This window comes from Petromyzon marinus, chromosome 43, assembly GCF_048934315.1.
Source record: "Petromyzon marinus isolate PM22_M1 ecotype Great Lakes invasive population chromosome 43, UKy_Petmar_22M1.pri1.0, whole genome shotgun sequence".
Classification (NCBI taxonomy): domain Eukaryota; kingdom Metazoa; phylum Chordata; class Hyperoartia; order Petromyzontiformes; family Petromyzontidae; genus Petromyzon; species Petromyzon marinus.
Genome location: NC_133709.1, coordinates 6,793,819 through 6,809,946, shown reverse-complemented (window position 1 = coordinate 6,809,946; position 16,128 = coordinate 6,793,819). Strand labels below are relative to the sequence as shown.

At 46.0% G+C, this 16,128-nt stretch overlaps 1 protein-coding gene across 3 annotated transcripts in view; it reads right to left on the bottom strand.

Moving 5' to 3' along the window:
* Positions 1-265: 265 nt before the first annotated feature.
* Positions 266-16,128, bottom strand: part of CSE1L (chromosome segregation 1 like) — a 38,788-nt gene continuing 22,925 nt past the window's right edge. For all 3 annotated transcript variants that reach the window (XM_032970490.2, XM_032970488.2, XM_032970489.2), the window contains exons 13-25: positions 15,327-15,411; positions 14,953-15,014; positions 14,533-14,669; positions 13,786-13,889; positions 12,905-13,002; positions 11,856-12,006; positions 10,879-11,087; positions 9,485-9,582; positions 7,398-7,483; positions 6,919-7,000; positions 6,190-6,336; positions 5,132-5,363; positions 266-4,364 (exon numbers count right to left, since the gene is read on the bottom strand). In XM_032970490.2, the coding sequence (XP_032826381.1) occupies positions 4,275-4,364; positions 5,132-5,363; positions 6,190-6,336; positions 6,919-7,000; positions 7,398-7,483; positions 9,485-9,582; positions 10,879-11,087; positions 11,856-12,006; positions 12,905-13,002; positions 13,786-13,889; positions 14,533-14,669; positions 14,953-15,014; positions 15,327-15,411 (1,581 nt within the window). In that variant the 3' untranslated portion in view covers positions 266-4,274. The remainder of the gene's footprint in view (positions 4,365-5,131; positions 5,364-6,189; positions 6,337-6,918; positions 7,001-7,397; positions 7,484-9,484; positions 9,583-10,878; positions 11,088-11,855; positions 12,007-12,904; positions 13,003-13,785; positions 13,890-14,532; positions 14,670-14,952; positions 15,015-15,326; positions 15,412-16,128) is intronic.

Genomic DNA, 16,128 nt, shown 5'->3' with positions numbered 1-16,128 from the left:
AACTCACATTCGTCAATAACGCTGCCTTAATATGCACTATAATAGGCGACGTTTAAAACAATGGGCCTTGTCATGGCACGTCGAAATATTACAATGATCCTAAATGCGGTATTTAATTTAATGCGATGGAGCGCTGCGTGCACATTTTAATCGCGGGCCACTCTTGCAATTGAGACTCCCCGTCACCTCCTGGTTAAACAAAGACTTTCATGACGCTTTTTTGTTGTTGTTGCGGAATGCGTTAGATCACACTCGAGTCGAAAAAGAAGGGGCCGGTGAGCTCACACCGACAAGAACAACATTTTATTAAACTATATGCAGTTACATTAACGTAACTAAGCAGACAAAAAAATGTCAATGGGCTTTGCATATGACTTAGTGCCGATGTCCACCACTGGTAAAATCCACAACAATATTCAATCCACCATCGTGGAAGTTGCTCCCCGCCGCCAAATATATATTCCTCGTGCACATGTGCTGTGTAAAAAAAAAAAATTCGGTTTGCGAATTGGGGTAGTCTACAAGCCGTGAGTGCGGTGTTCGTTGTTGGTCAAAAGCGTTTCACTCGGTTCGACGTGGTGAAAGATGAACCCAATCGACGGTGGCGTCGTGAAATTTGGACTCGACTTAATAAGCACTGCACACCGCGATGACGCCAGCGGCTTCATGAAGACCGCGCTCGTGAAGAGTTCAAACCACCATCGCCTTGACCACTCTTCGCTTTATTTATAAAAAAAAAACCCCAATGGACACGACAAAGCATGAGCGGTTGATGGTTGGAAATAACTGTCAATACCTCACTTACGGTTACTTTTTTTTACTGGTAGGAACCTCTGGTTAGACCAGCCCACAGGGGATTATTGTGTCCGTCCGTCGTGCATCCAAAAATGGGAGGGGTGGGGCTGGGTGGGGAGGGGAGGGTGGGGAGGGGCTGGGTGGGGAGGGTGGGGCTGGGTGGGGGGTGAGAGGGGTGGGGCTGGTCACCCCGTGGTGCCCTTATAAAACTCAACGTTTAACGATGGGAAGCGGGCAGGATCTGTTCGTGTAAGACTCGCCACTGCCCCACCCTACCACTTTGCAATGTACAATGCTCCTTAAAAGCCTTGCCAATAGCCCACGTGTCAACTTTTGAATTGTATCCACAGCTCGAAATTCACTTTTTTCAAATGTAGTGAACATGCATGCAACCCTTAAGTGTAGTTACAGCATTAGAATTTGAAATTATATACGTACAACCAAAATGAAGCAGGTAAATGTAAACACGACTTAATATGGCTACAAATCTCAACCAAGACTGGCCCAACTCGTAAAAATTGGAGTAATTACCACTGGGTTGCCATTCTGTATGTGTAACGTATTGTAAACATCAGGGGTGGCCAAACCCTAGCTCGTGAGCCACACGCGTATCCCCAGCTTAAGGCGCAGCTCGACTCGATGAGTCGTAGCTATTTGGCTATTTGTGTAGCCATTTCACGTTTCAATATTTACTCTTTGTAGCAAGAAAAATCGGGAAAAGTGTGAGCAGCCCGGGAACACTCCCGGCCCCTGACAGTGAAGCCAGACATGAGCGCCCTCGGGGCTCTCCCGCAGATTTCTTAACTCAAATCTCTGCAGCCAATCAATGTGAGCGAACCGGCCGAGCGCTTGTGGCTTTCGGCTGTATGAAGATTTTCGGTTTGTGGCTCCGTTGGCCCAGGAAGTTCAGCCACCCCTGGTATATGCATTGTCACATACGAATCGAATACTATTTTGCATCAAACCGAATATCAAGTTATAGCGTAGCATTTATAGGACAGCCTGGGAAAAGTGAATGTCAACCCTGTGGTTGTACATACTGCATTTACAGCACACACACACACGTGTTGGGCCTGCCATAAACTTCAGAGTAGATAAATGTGAAAAGTGTAATAGTATCATGACAGTGATCAGACAGCCAGGGCATATTCCCTTCTGAACACGCTTCAAGGGAAAATGCATTCTACAGCGGATGCATGGTTTAGCTCGTGATCAGAGCCATTCGTTTGCACGAGACATCTGGATGGTGACCAAGGGTTCAAGGACTGACATTTTTAACCACTGGCCGAGAGGGCAAGTGCACCAATCTCACTTGAAGGCTCATGGGTTTTTAGCCCCCATCTCAAATAAATTCGAGGCAACCCTTACATTTAAGAGCATTGCCCAAATGCTGGCATGTTTACTGACACTATAGCTATTTGAAAGAAGCAAGATACATTGTGCTGTCAAAGCTAAACGGGTACTATAATTTCATTAGACCTCGCCAGTACCAAAATATAATAGGGTTTTTCCCCTTTTTTCTGGCAACAAAACTGAAACCTTTTTACAAGGAGTCATGTCTGTTTTAACCACAATACCTGCAGTCAAAATGCAAACAAAAAACATACTATGATAATATATGCATTGTTCTTCAAACCGATTGGTCCACACCAAGGGACGGCTTTCTTTTTAGCCTCGACCCAATTGGTGTTCAACCAGATGAGGCCAAAAGGCGTACACAGCTCAAAGACAATGCACTATCAAAGTAATGAGGGCTCGGGGTGAGCATCTACATCATTAGACCTCTTTTGCCAGTACCAAAATATAATAATAGGGTTTTTCCCCTTTTTTCTGGCAACAAAACTGATGTAGATGCTCACCCCGTGCCCTCATTACTTTGATAGTGCATTGTCTTTGAGCTGTGTACGCCTTTTGGCGTCATCTGGTCGAGCACCAATTGGGTCGAGGCTCAAAAGAAAGCCGTCCCTTGGTGTGGACCAATCAGTGTCAAGGACAATGCATATATTATCATAGTATGTTTTTTGTTTGCATTTTGACTGCAGGTATTGTGGTTGATGCAGACATGAATCCTTGTAAAAAGGTTTCAGTTTTGTTGCCAGAAAAAAAGGGGAAAAACCCTATTATTAGGGTACTATAATTGTTGACTAGGAGCGGGACTAGTAACGCCGCAGCTCAATTAAACCCAATGAAGCCACGGTCACTGCGAAGGCCTCTGAAAAGCAGGCGAATATAGGGTACGAAGCTAAGGAGAACTGGCTTCTGCAGCCGTGTTTCGAAACTTCACCCGATGATTACATCGGGACCTCGTTCCGACTTTTCGTGTCAGCCTTTGGACAAATATCAAGCGTACACTCGGTATTTATTGCAACATCTGACACCTGCTGAGAGTTAACATTGGTTGTTGTATGAACTTCTTTCGCATTGTACGTAGCCAACAGTGCTAAATCGATGTGCAGGGGAAGGACAACTAAACGCATAGTTTGAACGTTTGGAGGAGAGGTCCGATAAATATTGCTCTAAAGTTTGCACACCAGCTTGAATTCTTAGCAGCTGTACGGTGGACCTACTCAGCCGCCATAAAGTTTGCACATAAGCTTTAGAAAATAGCCCCATGTTGGACCTACAGCCGACTCAATTACATGGGGTTACAAGGGGCACAGACAACTCCAGATAAAACAAATACACGGGGGACATGGAAAACAACATAAATTATGAAAAAGATGTAGAATGGGGTGAAGGTGTAGAATACGCTTGTGTATGTACGTTCAACTTCCCTACAAAGATGTTTGCGATCGCGCAGAGTCACTGACCCTCGACGAGTGAGGATCTTCCAATAAGATAACCAGCACACGGTGCGTAAAATGCACGAATGAGCATGGTGAAGCCCGAACAGGGACAATCCCTCCACAGAGAATCATCGAGATTTCACAAATTATTTCCACGGCCTTAAAGGGAGTCTGACAATATGCAGTCGCACGCGGTGACATATCATTGACACGTTTACTTCAAAATAATTTCAAGAAGCTTTGAAAAAACCAAGCATGTCATCTCACATACAGTATCAACAAAGTATCCTGGCCTATGATTCCAGGAACATCACGCAAAGCGGCGCTGCCTGATAGAAAGACGAGCAAAGTTACTGTCAGTTTGGATGCACTGTAGACTCGCAGGACAAATTAAGAGGCGGGGAAGAACGCGTGTAAGTGCAGCGTCGCTAGTGTGGTGTGTTTGCACGTTCCTATGGATGCGTGTGGTATCGTACGGGAACAGGTGTGTGCAGGTGTGTAACTATAGGTGTGTAGCTGTTGTGTAGCTGTTGTGTATGACGTGGGTGAACGTGCACCGCAACACGCGCGTGTGTGCATGTGGTTCGCGGTCATGGGCTACGCGTGTTACTACGGTTGCGTGCGCATAAAGCACGCCGGCCGGTTGGGTAAGGAGAAAGGGGAGGGGAGGCGCGAAAGGCTTGAGCAACGTGCTCACACAAGCGTCACGTTGGCCGCTTGCAGGTATCCCTGCAGGTATCGCGCCGCATCGACGTTCACGTCCGTGCTGATCATGGAAGAGACCTGCACTCGTGCACACACACACACACACATATACACGTACGTAATTAATGCGCGCACGCAAAAAAAAACACCCAATGGACACAAAGATCTCCCCTACGTAGCTTGTTGTGGGCAAATGCTGTTAAGCGAGCGCCTATGAAGGCCGGGACGGCACACAAGGGAGTTGGTGGCCAACACCACGCTCGGCGATGTTTAGACACCGCACCAGCTATTAATTTAAGGTTGAGTCGAGCAAGGGGAAGGCCCCGAACCACTTCAAATATTCATCACCGACGTTTGCTGCGAGCGAAAATGTAACCAGGGATGCCGGGTTCACGGTACTGTGCGCTAATCAGCGCACTACTGCTCCAACGTATGCATGTAGAACTTGTTTCGCGCCGTACGTAGCCAACCGTGCTAATCGCAGGTGCGGGGAAGGACAACAAATACCCACAGCGCATGCACTCACTCAGAAACAGTCCATCCCCATTCATCCATCTCCCTTGACCGATTTAACGACACGATCGTTTTTGGGGGTACCGTAGTGAGAGCCCTGGTCGGGATATCTATTTCCACCTTGCCCGGTCCCCTTGGGCAAGGTTAAAAGTACGTAGGTGTAGGGGCTCCCCCCTCCTTTATGTGGTCCAGTTGCATAGGGGCTGTCCTCTTGACATTTGACACCTGGTTATGCGAGCCACGTGGCGTGCTGTATCGGGACTCGTGTTTTGTTACAATAAAAGCAACAACAACAAAAAGTGCGTGGGTGCGAGGGGCTGCGAGGGTCTCACCCGACCGGGCCGTGCGGTGCTCAGCTTGCCGAGGCTCTGCGCAAGGTGGATCTTGGCGTTGGGTACCGAGGCCCCAAGCGGGTCATGCTCCTTGCGGCCGGCGAAGGCGAGCTGCGAGAAGGCAGCCTGGTAGCCCGGCGTGTCCTCCACCTCCACAAAGTGTTCGTCGTCGGCCACCGAGTCGTCTTCTGGAAGCTCGAAGAGCCCGATGAGGGATTGCAGCAATGGGGCCCTAAATCGAGTGATGTGCACGCACGAGAAGATACAGGCAAAACAAAAGAGTGGGTTCCGTGTCATCGCTTAGCTCTTGGTTAACTCGGTAAAGGAAACGCCTGTGCAAAGCAACGCGTCACGTTCAAAGTAACGCACACTTGTTGCTACAATTATTATCATCCCCATCATTATTGACTAGTCTCTGAAACAAACCACTCCACATGCGATATTCTCAGAACTGAGAAGCTACATAGGGTACAGCCTTGGGTGGGTGAGCATTGAACAGGTTCATGGAAGAATGAGGTCATGTGGTGGGCTGGAGAGTGCAGTGCAGCAACATCCATTCTTGTATTTTACTTCTATGCTCCCGCCTCACGTTTTCCACCTTCCCCAACTCACGCTAACCAGGGCACTGAAGAATCATCAAATAACTTCCAGGACTTGCACAGTATTGGGAGGACCTCATCCAGCAGTGGATTGACAAAAGGGCTGTACATGTTTAACTCTTAAGGAAAATGATAGGCATGTAATTATGCATCAATTCATTCATGTATTTACATAAATTACAAGAAGATTACATGTTCATGTTACATTTCGGGTAACAGAAAGAAAGCATTTGTACAAGAGTGGTGGCGCACAAGTAATGGAAAGAGGTGCATCAAAATATGACGGAGAATGGCGGACGGTCAGAGATGAATTATGAGAGAAGCAGTGGATTATACGAACTGCACAGGAGACATTAGAAGGGAGGAGTGAGCTGTCAAGAGGAGGCAAGTCTTGGGCCAGGACCTGAAAAGGAGTTATCGAGGGAACAGTCAGACGTGGGAATCGCTGAGTGCACCCACCACAGCTTCGTGTACTCCGTGTCCATCATGGCCGGGCACTCGGTGAGCTGCTTGGTGATGCCGACCGCACAAATCTTCTTCTCCACGGTGCCCGACACCTTCTGCACTTCCGGAATGATCAGCTTCTCCACAACCATGCCGAACATTCTAATGCACGGTGGAGGTGGTGGGGGAGGTAGACGCACATTTGGGATCACTGAAAGTAATGGAATAAAATTAGGCGATTTATAATCTTCACCAATTTAATCCCGATCGTGCTATAGGGCGTCACAGCGTGAGAGACGGAGAATCTGTTTGTATCTCACGCACAGCCATTGCAACCCTTCGTGCTGGAGAATGGGCCCACGGAAGCCGATATTACCAACTACCTCTGAGATCCCTTCACAATAGAGGTCAGCACTTTCCCACCCATTCTGCAACGAGAGGGCCATGTTCGTCCCATTACAGTGAAACCAATATATTTATGAGATTGCTATCTCTGGCTTTCTGTATGTGCAGTCATTGTTGAGACCATCAATTCAAAAAATGAGAAGCCGGTCCCACTCAGCGCTCTGACATCCTAAGTCATTCAGCCACCTCTGAAGTTCACTGATGACAATATTTTATTGTGCCGAGCCACCCAGGGATCACCTATGCTTGTCGTGTGAACTTAAGGAGCTGCTCCACCCCCCCCCCCCCGACTCAAGCAGTGCTATGTTACCCCAATACATGGCCACTAAGCTGCCTTACTTGGGTTGGATGCTGTCCACCAGCTCCTGCAGCGCTATGGGCCCGTACTTTATACAGAAGAGGTTAATGAAGACCAGGAAACCTGTGGAATACACAGAGTAATCACCACCAGCCATGTTACCACGGATCAGATTATGGATCAAATCGATTCACACGCTCACGATACTCCACATCGAGCTTTTGCGTGTACGTTTTGTATATGCTGCATGTTATTAGTTAATGTGCTCCCTGCAACCACTGGAGGTGCTACATTTATTACAATAATTAACATACATCTACATTTTAAAATGCAATAGGAAACCCCTGAACTGAGAATTGCAAGGGGAGTGAATCGTTACATGCCTAATCGACACGCAACACAAGCAACATCTTTGTTTACTGCATGAAAGCCAGGAAATGTAACACTGCAGTTCCCTTGGTGGTTTTTCGTCACCCAAAAGAGTTTCATACTCATCATAGGCTCAAGCGGACAGACGCACCCTTCACGTATTTGGTCGTCTTTGAGCTCTGCAACCGCTGGAAGAGCAGGATGAAGATCTGCTTTTTGAACTGGTTAATCACCTCCCTGCAAACAGCACCCCACATACGGCACACAGCAACGGACACAAATTAATCATTACACCATTAGTCTCCAGATTAAAAGAAACATCAGAAAAAGTGAGGCGCACCCTAAATTTTGGATTATCTTGAAAAAAAACCCCATTTATATTGGTCAGGGTAGTACTCAATTTAAGTTCGTGATTTTCAAGCTCACGCCTTGTGTTTGTTTGTCATTTTCCTGTTAAAACTGAAGCACTGCGATTAAAAAAAAACATTCCTGAATATTGAACAGGTTGCTCAACATTGTTGAAAAATTAATTGCAGTCAATAAAGTCACAGTAAGTACAGAGGCATAAATGCAGAGAAAGAGGGGATTACTGAGCAACAGATTAGAACACTAATCCCAGTATTTGAGTTTTACACCAAAAGTAACACATTGAGAAGAGGGTCTAATTGCATAAACCTGAAACTTCACTTCTCCACCTTATCTTATCTAGGATCTTATGAAGCGCTTTTATTTTTTCAAAGCGCTTTACAAGAATAAAAAAATGGTACATTCGTATTTGCTGATGCGGAAAAGGGATGGGATTTTGGCGTTGAGGGGAGGTGATGTCAAGTAAGGGTGATGATAGGAAAATGGAGGGGGTGAGGTTAGGAAAGGGAAGGATGGTTAAGGTTGCAAGGACGAGGACAGGAAGTATTAGAGGGATACGCTATTGAAAAAAAGGTGGGTCTTAAGGGAGGAACGAACAATGGTTAGTAAAGTTTGCCTGTTTGATGTGGAGTGGGAGTTTATTCCAATGAAGGGGAGCCAGGAGGTAAAAGGAGCAGAAGCATTACTGAGTACAGGGAGGGAGGGGGAGCGTAGTGAGGGATAACAGACTAGGAACAGAGGGGTCGAGATGGGACTGAAGAAATAAGAAAAGTGAGATAGGGTGGGGCAGAACCTTGGAGTGATTTGTAAACGATGCGGAGGAATTCGAATAAACGGGGATAGTAGGCGGGAAGCCAATGAAGTTGGACAAGGAGATCAGAGGAATGGGTATGATGTGGAAGATTAAAAATAATCTGGGCCGAAGGGTTTTCAATTTGCTAGAGGGGAGATAAGGCGTAGGCAGGAAGGCCTAGGAGAAGGGAATTACAGTAGTCGAGACAAGGAAAGATAAGGGAATAGATGAGTATTTTAGCAGTGGAAATTGAGATTAGGGGACAAATTTTTGGGATGTTGAAGAAATTAAAACGGCATGTATGGGTGAACGATACGCAAAATGGTGGCACTAATATAGATAAATATCACCTGGGCAAATTAACAATTACAAGATAGAGATTATGAGAATGTGTCTGTTTAATGGTACGATATGCTTATACTGGTACTACAATAGTTGAGACTAGCACCATATAGCTCCATATGTAAGACGCCGCTAGTCTCAAACGTGTTGCAGAATCGATAAAAGCAGATTCAAAGAGAAGTCTGTTCTGTCTCCACGCGTAAATAAAAAAGGTATAAACAATATGAGTTTGTACACAGTACCAGTCAAAAATGTTCCCTCCAGTCACTTGCTAAAATCTGTTTGGCAGATTGGACCACTGAGCACAATTGTAACTTGCATCTCCGCGTGCCAGTTGTCAAGTCAGGTACCGGATTTATAAGACTCATCGCCAAACTTTTGCTTTAAAATAATAGAAAAAAACCAAGTGCGTCTTGTAAAGAGAATACGGTAATAAGCTGAATAACATGAACGACAGCTTTATATCATAAAAAACTGCTTAAAATTATTAACAAAAGTAGCCAACTCTGGATATGGAACGGCACATGATCATGACTGCCATTCGGACATCTTGCAATCCGCGTACAAAACGTTTACAACCAAGTTTATACAAGTAAGCTGAACTTTAAAATCATCCAGATGTATCCTAAAAGCAGTTTTCCCCCACCAAAATAAATAAATCCCCCTGCGTATGTTCTTTTGCATGCATATGTGCATGTGTGCGTGTGCGAGTGACGGTGTGCATGAGAATATCGTACGATGGCATATGTTCGATGATGCTGTTGAGGAGATAGAAGCCCTGGTGGTCATTGTTCTTCGACGCGATCAACTTCTGAAACACTCCCAGCAGCCCTGGCTGTAAGGGACACACAACCAGGTGTCATCATTAGAAGCAGGCGCATAGACTTACAATACAATGGATTTGGATGGTGTCGTGTGGTCAACATAGCAATGTGAAATCCAACTGAATGTGTCCGAGCACAACGCTACCTGTAGTTGACAGCCAGGGCATTGTTTATTATGACTGCAACACGAGTTGAATTTAATAAAACATGTGCATCAACAGCCATTTTTATATACTGTTGGACGAGGGTCTCACCGTGCCGTGCGGGATGCGGAGGACATGTGACCATACTACTCAGCGCCGAGTGGTGAAAACCGGGAGTGTATACACGAAGGCATGGCTACATTCCCCTCTGCTGGCCACTACATAGCACAGCCCAGCATCTTCTATGCCAACCTGATGTCGGGGTGGTCACCCATCCAGGCACTATCCAGGCTCAACCCTGCTTTAGTTTCTGCGATGTGATGAGATTTGATGCATTCCAGGTGATTTGGTCAGTCAATGAAACACACATACATTTTGACTTAAAACTTTCATGACTGCAGAAATTAATATTCTATGGTTCTTTCGGTAAAGTCACGTAGATAGAAGAAAAAATAATAACAATAAAATAATAAAATTAAAGTGAATAAAAATAATATCACGACGTTTCGATCGCAACACACCGCTTGTTATTATTTTTTCTATCTACGTGATTTTACCGAAAGAACCATAGAATACACACATACATATCTGCCGTGTTGCATACACAAGCTGTTGGGGAAAGTGCTGTGAGCACCTATGAAGGATGGCATAACACATGCCCAGTTGTCCTTATCCCCATCCAGTGCTAATGCTTACACACCGCACTGGGTATTCATTTAAAGCCGAATTGAACTTGGCGAGGCCCAGGACCGGTCCAAACATTCGCCACGGATGTTAGCTGCGAGCATGAAATGAACTCGGTTGGTCACAGCACCATCACTCCCCCCAATACTATTAATATTTTTATTTTACCAGGAAAGGCTCACTGAGCTCTATAGCTCTTTTTCAGTAGCGACCTAGCCACAAATGATAGCTCAATGAAGTGGCTTGTGGAAATTTATAGCAGCCAAATACTCTAAATGCACGTTTCTAAATGTGGCAGGGAAAAAAACAGAGGACTGGTAGAAAAAAATCCACATGACCACGGGGAGAGAAACATGCAAACTTAAAATATACAGGGCGTCAGGGTCGGGATGGAACCCACAACCTCCTGCATACCAGGCGAGGGAGTTAACATCTCGCCGATAAACACACACACACACTAAACAAACAGGTTTCCCTCACAATCTTGTCGGCATTGCTGGAGGCGATGGTGACCGACGCCTTCTCTAACAGCGCTTGCAGGAGCCGGACGAGCGGCGGCACGTTGCCCACGCGCTCCCACAGCGTCGGCTGCAGCAGGTGCGGGAACAGCTCCATGTAGCTTGGGGGCACCTCGGCCCCACGCATCTCCAACAGCAGCGACATCACCTGGAACACGTATGGAATGAACTCTGCATGCACAGAAAGAGACACACACGCATAAATCAACAAAGCAAATGGTCGCATTAATGGACGCGCCGACACGCACAGACCACAACAACAAACACGCACGTGCGTCCGTATGCATGAATACAAAGAAGAAGACAAAGATCCCCATATAGCCTTGACAGACTGCTGGGGCAGGTGCTGTTAGCGAGCACCTATGAAGGCTGGCACGGCACACGAGGGAGTTGGAGGCCAACACCATGCCCGATGATATTGATAGAGCAGTGTATAAATTACCGTGCCGCCACTCTCCTCCATGTTTTTAAAACATATTGTTCCCTGTATTTAAATAATCAGTGACACACGAATAAGTGAACTGTAGTGGCAAGGTTTCACTGGTAAGTTATAAGAAGCACACAGATTTTGATTTAAAGCTTTCGTGACTGCAGTAATTCATATTCTTAGCTCTTTCGGTAAAGTCACGTTGAAGGGAAACAATAAAATAATAAAATATATATAAAACAATAAAAATTCTCAAACCGTTTGTGTTATGGTCGAAACGCCGTGAGAATTTGTATTGTTTTATATGTATTTTATTATTTTATTGTTTCCCTTTGACGTGACTTTACCGAAAGAGCTAAGAATAAGCACACAGGTCTTCATTTTAGCAATTTACTGTTTCAAGCCCTGTGGTGACGTCACCATCACTTAGTGGCACTTGCCCCAACAGTCTGTTAAGGCTATACAGGGCATCTTTGTCTGTGTGTGTGCGTAGGTTTATGTCATGCACACACCCTGCACGTCGTTCTGCAGGATGTCCGTGAAGACGGGGAAGAGCGCGTCCTCGAAGCCGGACACGGCCGCGGGCGTGGCGCGGCACGTGATGCGCACGCACAGGCACAGCGCCTCAAACAGGTAGTGGTTGAAATGCGGCTTGCTGGGGTTCTGCGGGCAAGACGACGCATGGCAGCGTTCATGGAGTGGGGGATCCCATGCGACCAAGCCATGCAGAACATGCGCCCGGACCTCGTTATATGTCGGGGAGCTGAGCAGGGTCGAGCCCTTGACTCTCGTCACTTTTTGCAGACAATGTCCTGTAAGTGCCGAAACTGCCGACGGTCCTGGGCTGTGGGCGTATGGGTCCCGCTCTAACTGTGCGGATCTCGATGCAACTCTATGTAACTGCAATATCATATTCTTAGCTCTTTCGGTAAAGTCACGTTGAAGGGAAACAATAAAATAATAAAATATATATTGTTTTATATATTTTATTGTTTCCCTTCAACGTGACTTTACCGAAAGAGCTAAGAATATGAATTACTGCAGTCACGAAAGCTTTAAATCAAAATTTAACTGCAATATCCTTTAACTGTTGCCACTGTCAATGGACTCGGGCTATGGTGGTCCATGTAGAAGAGCTGCTTATAGCTCAATGGGGCCCTGCCAGCTGAATGAAATAAAAGCCAGAGTGTGAGGCTTTATTATGTGGGGCTACGTGATGGGCAGTGCAGAAAAATCCTTTGTTGTACCGTACATCTATGCTTCTATCGCTCGAGTTCCCTGCCTTCACCAACGCACACTCACCAACATGGTGCAGTATGGTCAAATAAAATTACCAATGATACTTTGTGTTAAAATATTCTGATGAATATCCACAATTATTTAAGCGCTTACACTTATTGCATAAACAATGAAAGTTGTAACAAACATTTTATCCGACTATACTTAATACATCTGAGGTAGGGCCTCAAAATTAAATTCCAACGTCATACCTAGTGTAGGCGGGCGGTGGACACTTAATGATCTTATGTGCCATGTGAACGAAGGCAGAGTGCTGGGATACCTTGCTGACAGCATGCAGCTTCTGAGCGAGCTGCATGGTTAACGTCGGGACGTAGGGGATGACAGCCTCTTGCAGCAGTGAGAAGCTCCTCATCAGGGCTGCATCAGGCACAACGCAAGCGTCAACACCATTGTCAGGCACGACAGCTATTTTTCAATGGCGACCTGGCAGAACGGCGAGCATGTGACATGGAAAGGGGAGCTTTATAAGGGCTGCATAGAATTAAAACGGAAATTGCATAAACAATCCAAAATAACATTATGCATGACATTCGTGAGAGGAGCTTGTATATTTAATTTAAAATGTGATTACTAGGGAATTGGGCCGGACAGAACACTTCCTGTAAAGCAATGATCATATTAAATTTAAACTTGAACACAAGCACCTTGCTCAGGTAACGTTTTGCTGTTTTTTTTTAAGTGGTACAACCAAATCTGAAAAGTTAAGTTTGGGTTGAGTCTGGATAGTGCTTGGATGGATGACCACTGAGAAAGCCTTTGCAGGTTTACGTGGTGGGCAGCAGAGGGCAGTGCAGAAAAATATATTGCTGTGCCATACATCTATGTTCCTACACCCATGCTCCCTGCCTTCACCAACCCACACTGAACAGCGCGGTGAAATATGGTCAAATATCCCGCATGAGCTGCACGGCAAAGGGAGAACCTCATCCAACAGTGGATTGACATAAGAGCTGTATATGTCCGTGATAAGTGGAAACATGCCTGAGAGTCCAAATAGTTTTTTTTTTTACAAATCGTATATGTTCTGACACTGTAGAGTACTTTTGTTTTGTTAACGGTGTACTTGTGATGTCTGTAATGCAGATGAACGGACTAGCGCGAGGTGCGGCATGCACCGAGCACGATAGGATTGTCAGTCACCCTTCATGAGGTACTCGTTCTCCGTAGACGAGGGCATGGTCATGGCCTTCAGGAGATTCGTCAGGAGTGGCTCAATCACCGGTGACACCTCTGCTGCGGTCAAGCTGCACAACAAAACAAGGGACAAGGTTCCCCTTGTAACCTGAACAGTGTTTGGGAGCAAGTGCTGTTAGCGAACACATATCAAGGCCGGCACAGCACACAATGGAAGGTGGTATCCAGCGTCACACCTAACCCTAACACCGCATAGTAGTACTCATTTTGAAGACCCCGGAGGGTTGATGGGCCGACTCAACCCCAAAGCAGAAATTGAACTTGCAACCTCCCAATCGCGAGCTTCTCGCCCTATCTCTTGAGTCACCTGGCACTAAGACAAAAGACAAAAATCCCCCGTATAGCCTTAACAGACTGTAGGACAAGTGGTCTTAGCGAGCATCTATGAAGGCCGGCATGACACACGAGGGGGTGGGGTGGCCAGCACCACGCCCAGCCGGCTTTGTCTCCCGAGTGGCAATGTTTACACACCGCACCAGGTACTCATTTGAGGATGAGTCGACCTAGGGAAGTCCCATGACCGGTTGAGATAATCGTCTCTGGCGTTGGCCGCGAGCAGGAATCAAACTTGGGTCACCGGGTTCGGAGAACCCCTTCCCCCCATTGAGACAACAGCGCACGAACCGCGCTCACCTTTTTTAAGTGACTCAAGCCGGCAGTTAACGGGGAAACAGATGGCGAGCAAAGACTTACACGAGCGCGTTGCCAGGCCCGCGCAGCGTGAAAATCCTCTCGAGCGAGTGCGCAGCATAAGTGTGCACCACCGTGCTCTCAGACTGCAGGTGGTTCACCAGCAGAGGCAGCACGTTCAGCAAATGCTCCTTGGGCAGCTGCGGCACAGCATAAACACACACTGTACATGGGGGCATGTACAATAGGGTTTATGCAAATAAAACACAAGAACCCACCATTTCAAATTAATTACTCACTGCATGATAGCCTCGTGATATAAGAATGGCGAGTACCAAATGTACACGGTTAAAGCCTGCGCGTGCATTAATCATATTGCTAATTCAACATTGTAATTAAACCGGTACACACACACGCGCGCGCATGTGTAAATACCCACACACACAAACCAAAGAGCAGTAACCTTACAGACGTTGAACGCACCTGGCTTCGGAAGATCATGACGTATTTGATGGCATCCGCTTTCAACACAGGGAACTGGTTTACTGGAAAGAAACGAACATGAATCACTCAAATTCCCCGATCTGACTTCCACTGCTGGATTATATTTTTTCCGCCCGAGGACGACCGCTTGTGTTGCGATCGAAACGTCGTGATATACTATTTTTGGTTTCATTTTATTTTTCCACCTACGTGACTTTACCAAAAGAACCAAAGAATAGAGTAATAATACACTTGCTCTCAGTTGTCAATAAAAACAATGCTTGTGGGCGCTTGGTTAAATAAACACATAGAATTCAACAAGAAGCGCATTGGGACGATGGCAGGGAAAGCTGCTTGCACGGACTGCGCCCTACCGTTGGGAGACTGCAGGTCTGTCTGTATGTGGCTGACGAAGAAATCTGTCAGATTGACGAGCTGATTGGCCTGGGTAATCCCAAGCTGCGGGGCGGCACAGACGAATACATCGCGTTAACCCACCCCCTCCTCCCATTAAGCTTTAGCACATTACGCAGCATGCGCAGCCACGCTTTCCGATGGTGCCCTGAAAGCACCAGCCCCACCAAGCCACAGAGACTTACCAAACATTTATCTGGTTCAACGTGGGATCATTATGTTTTAAATCTATACCAGCAAGCTAAAGTGAGTACCCAATTATCGACCACAGACCAATAACAAATATCAGCTGCTCATTCCCACTCCATTCACAAAAAATTTCACTCATCCAAACCGACAATAATTTAGATGCCCAATAAGTATTTGACACGATATTGGCTGCTCGCCAGGTATGTAAAAAATAATAATCGATTGATTAAACTAAGTATACAATGGTCACAATACAATCAATCATCAAATCCTACACTTAAGAATGATCTACAAAGTATGTACATGTGGAGTCCTTTGCTCAATCCACTATTGGATAAAGGAACCTCCCCCACACCGTGCAGGTTAATGGGGGTTATTTTTCCATACATCACCATGCTCGTCTAAACCGATTGAAGACAGAAAGAATATACGTGGGAGTAACAATGCCTTTTGCTGCACTGCTTACGAGACCTGATGAGATTGGGCCCATTATGAGTGATTTGATCACGCATATTCAATGTATATGCAAATATGATGGTACAAAAATAACTTAAATTCAGAAAACACTAAAAT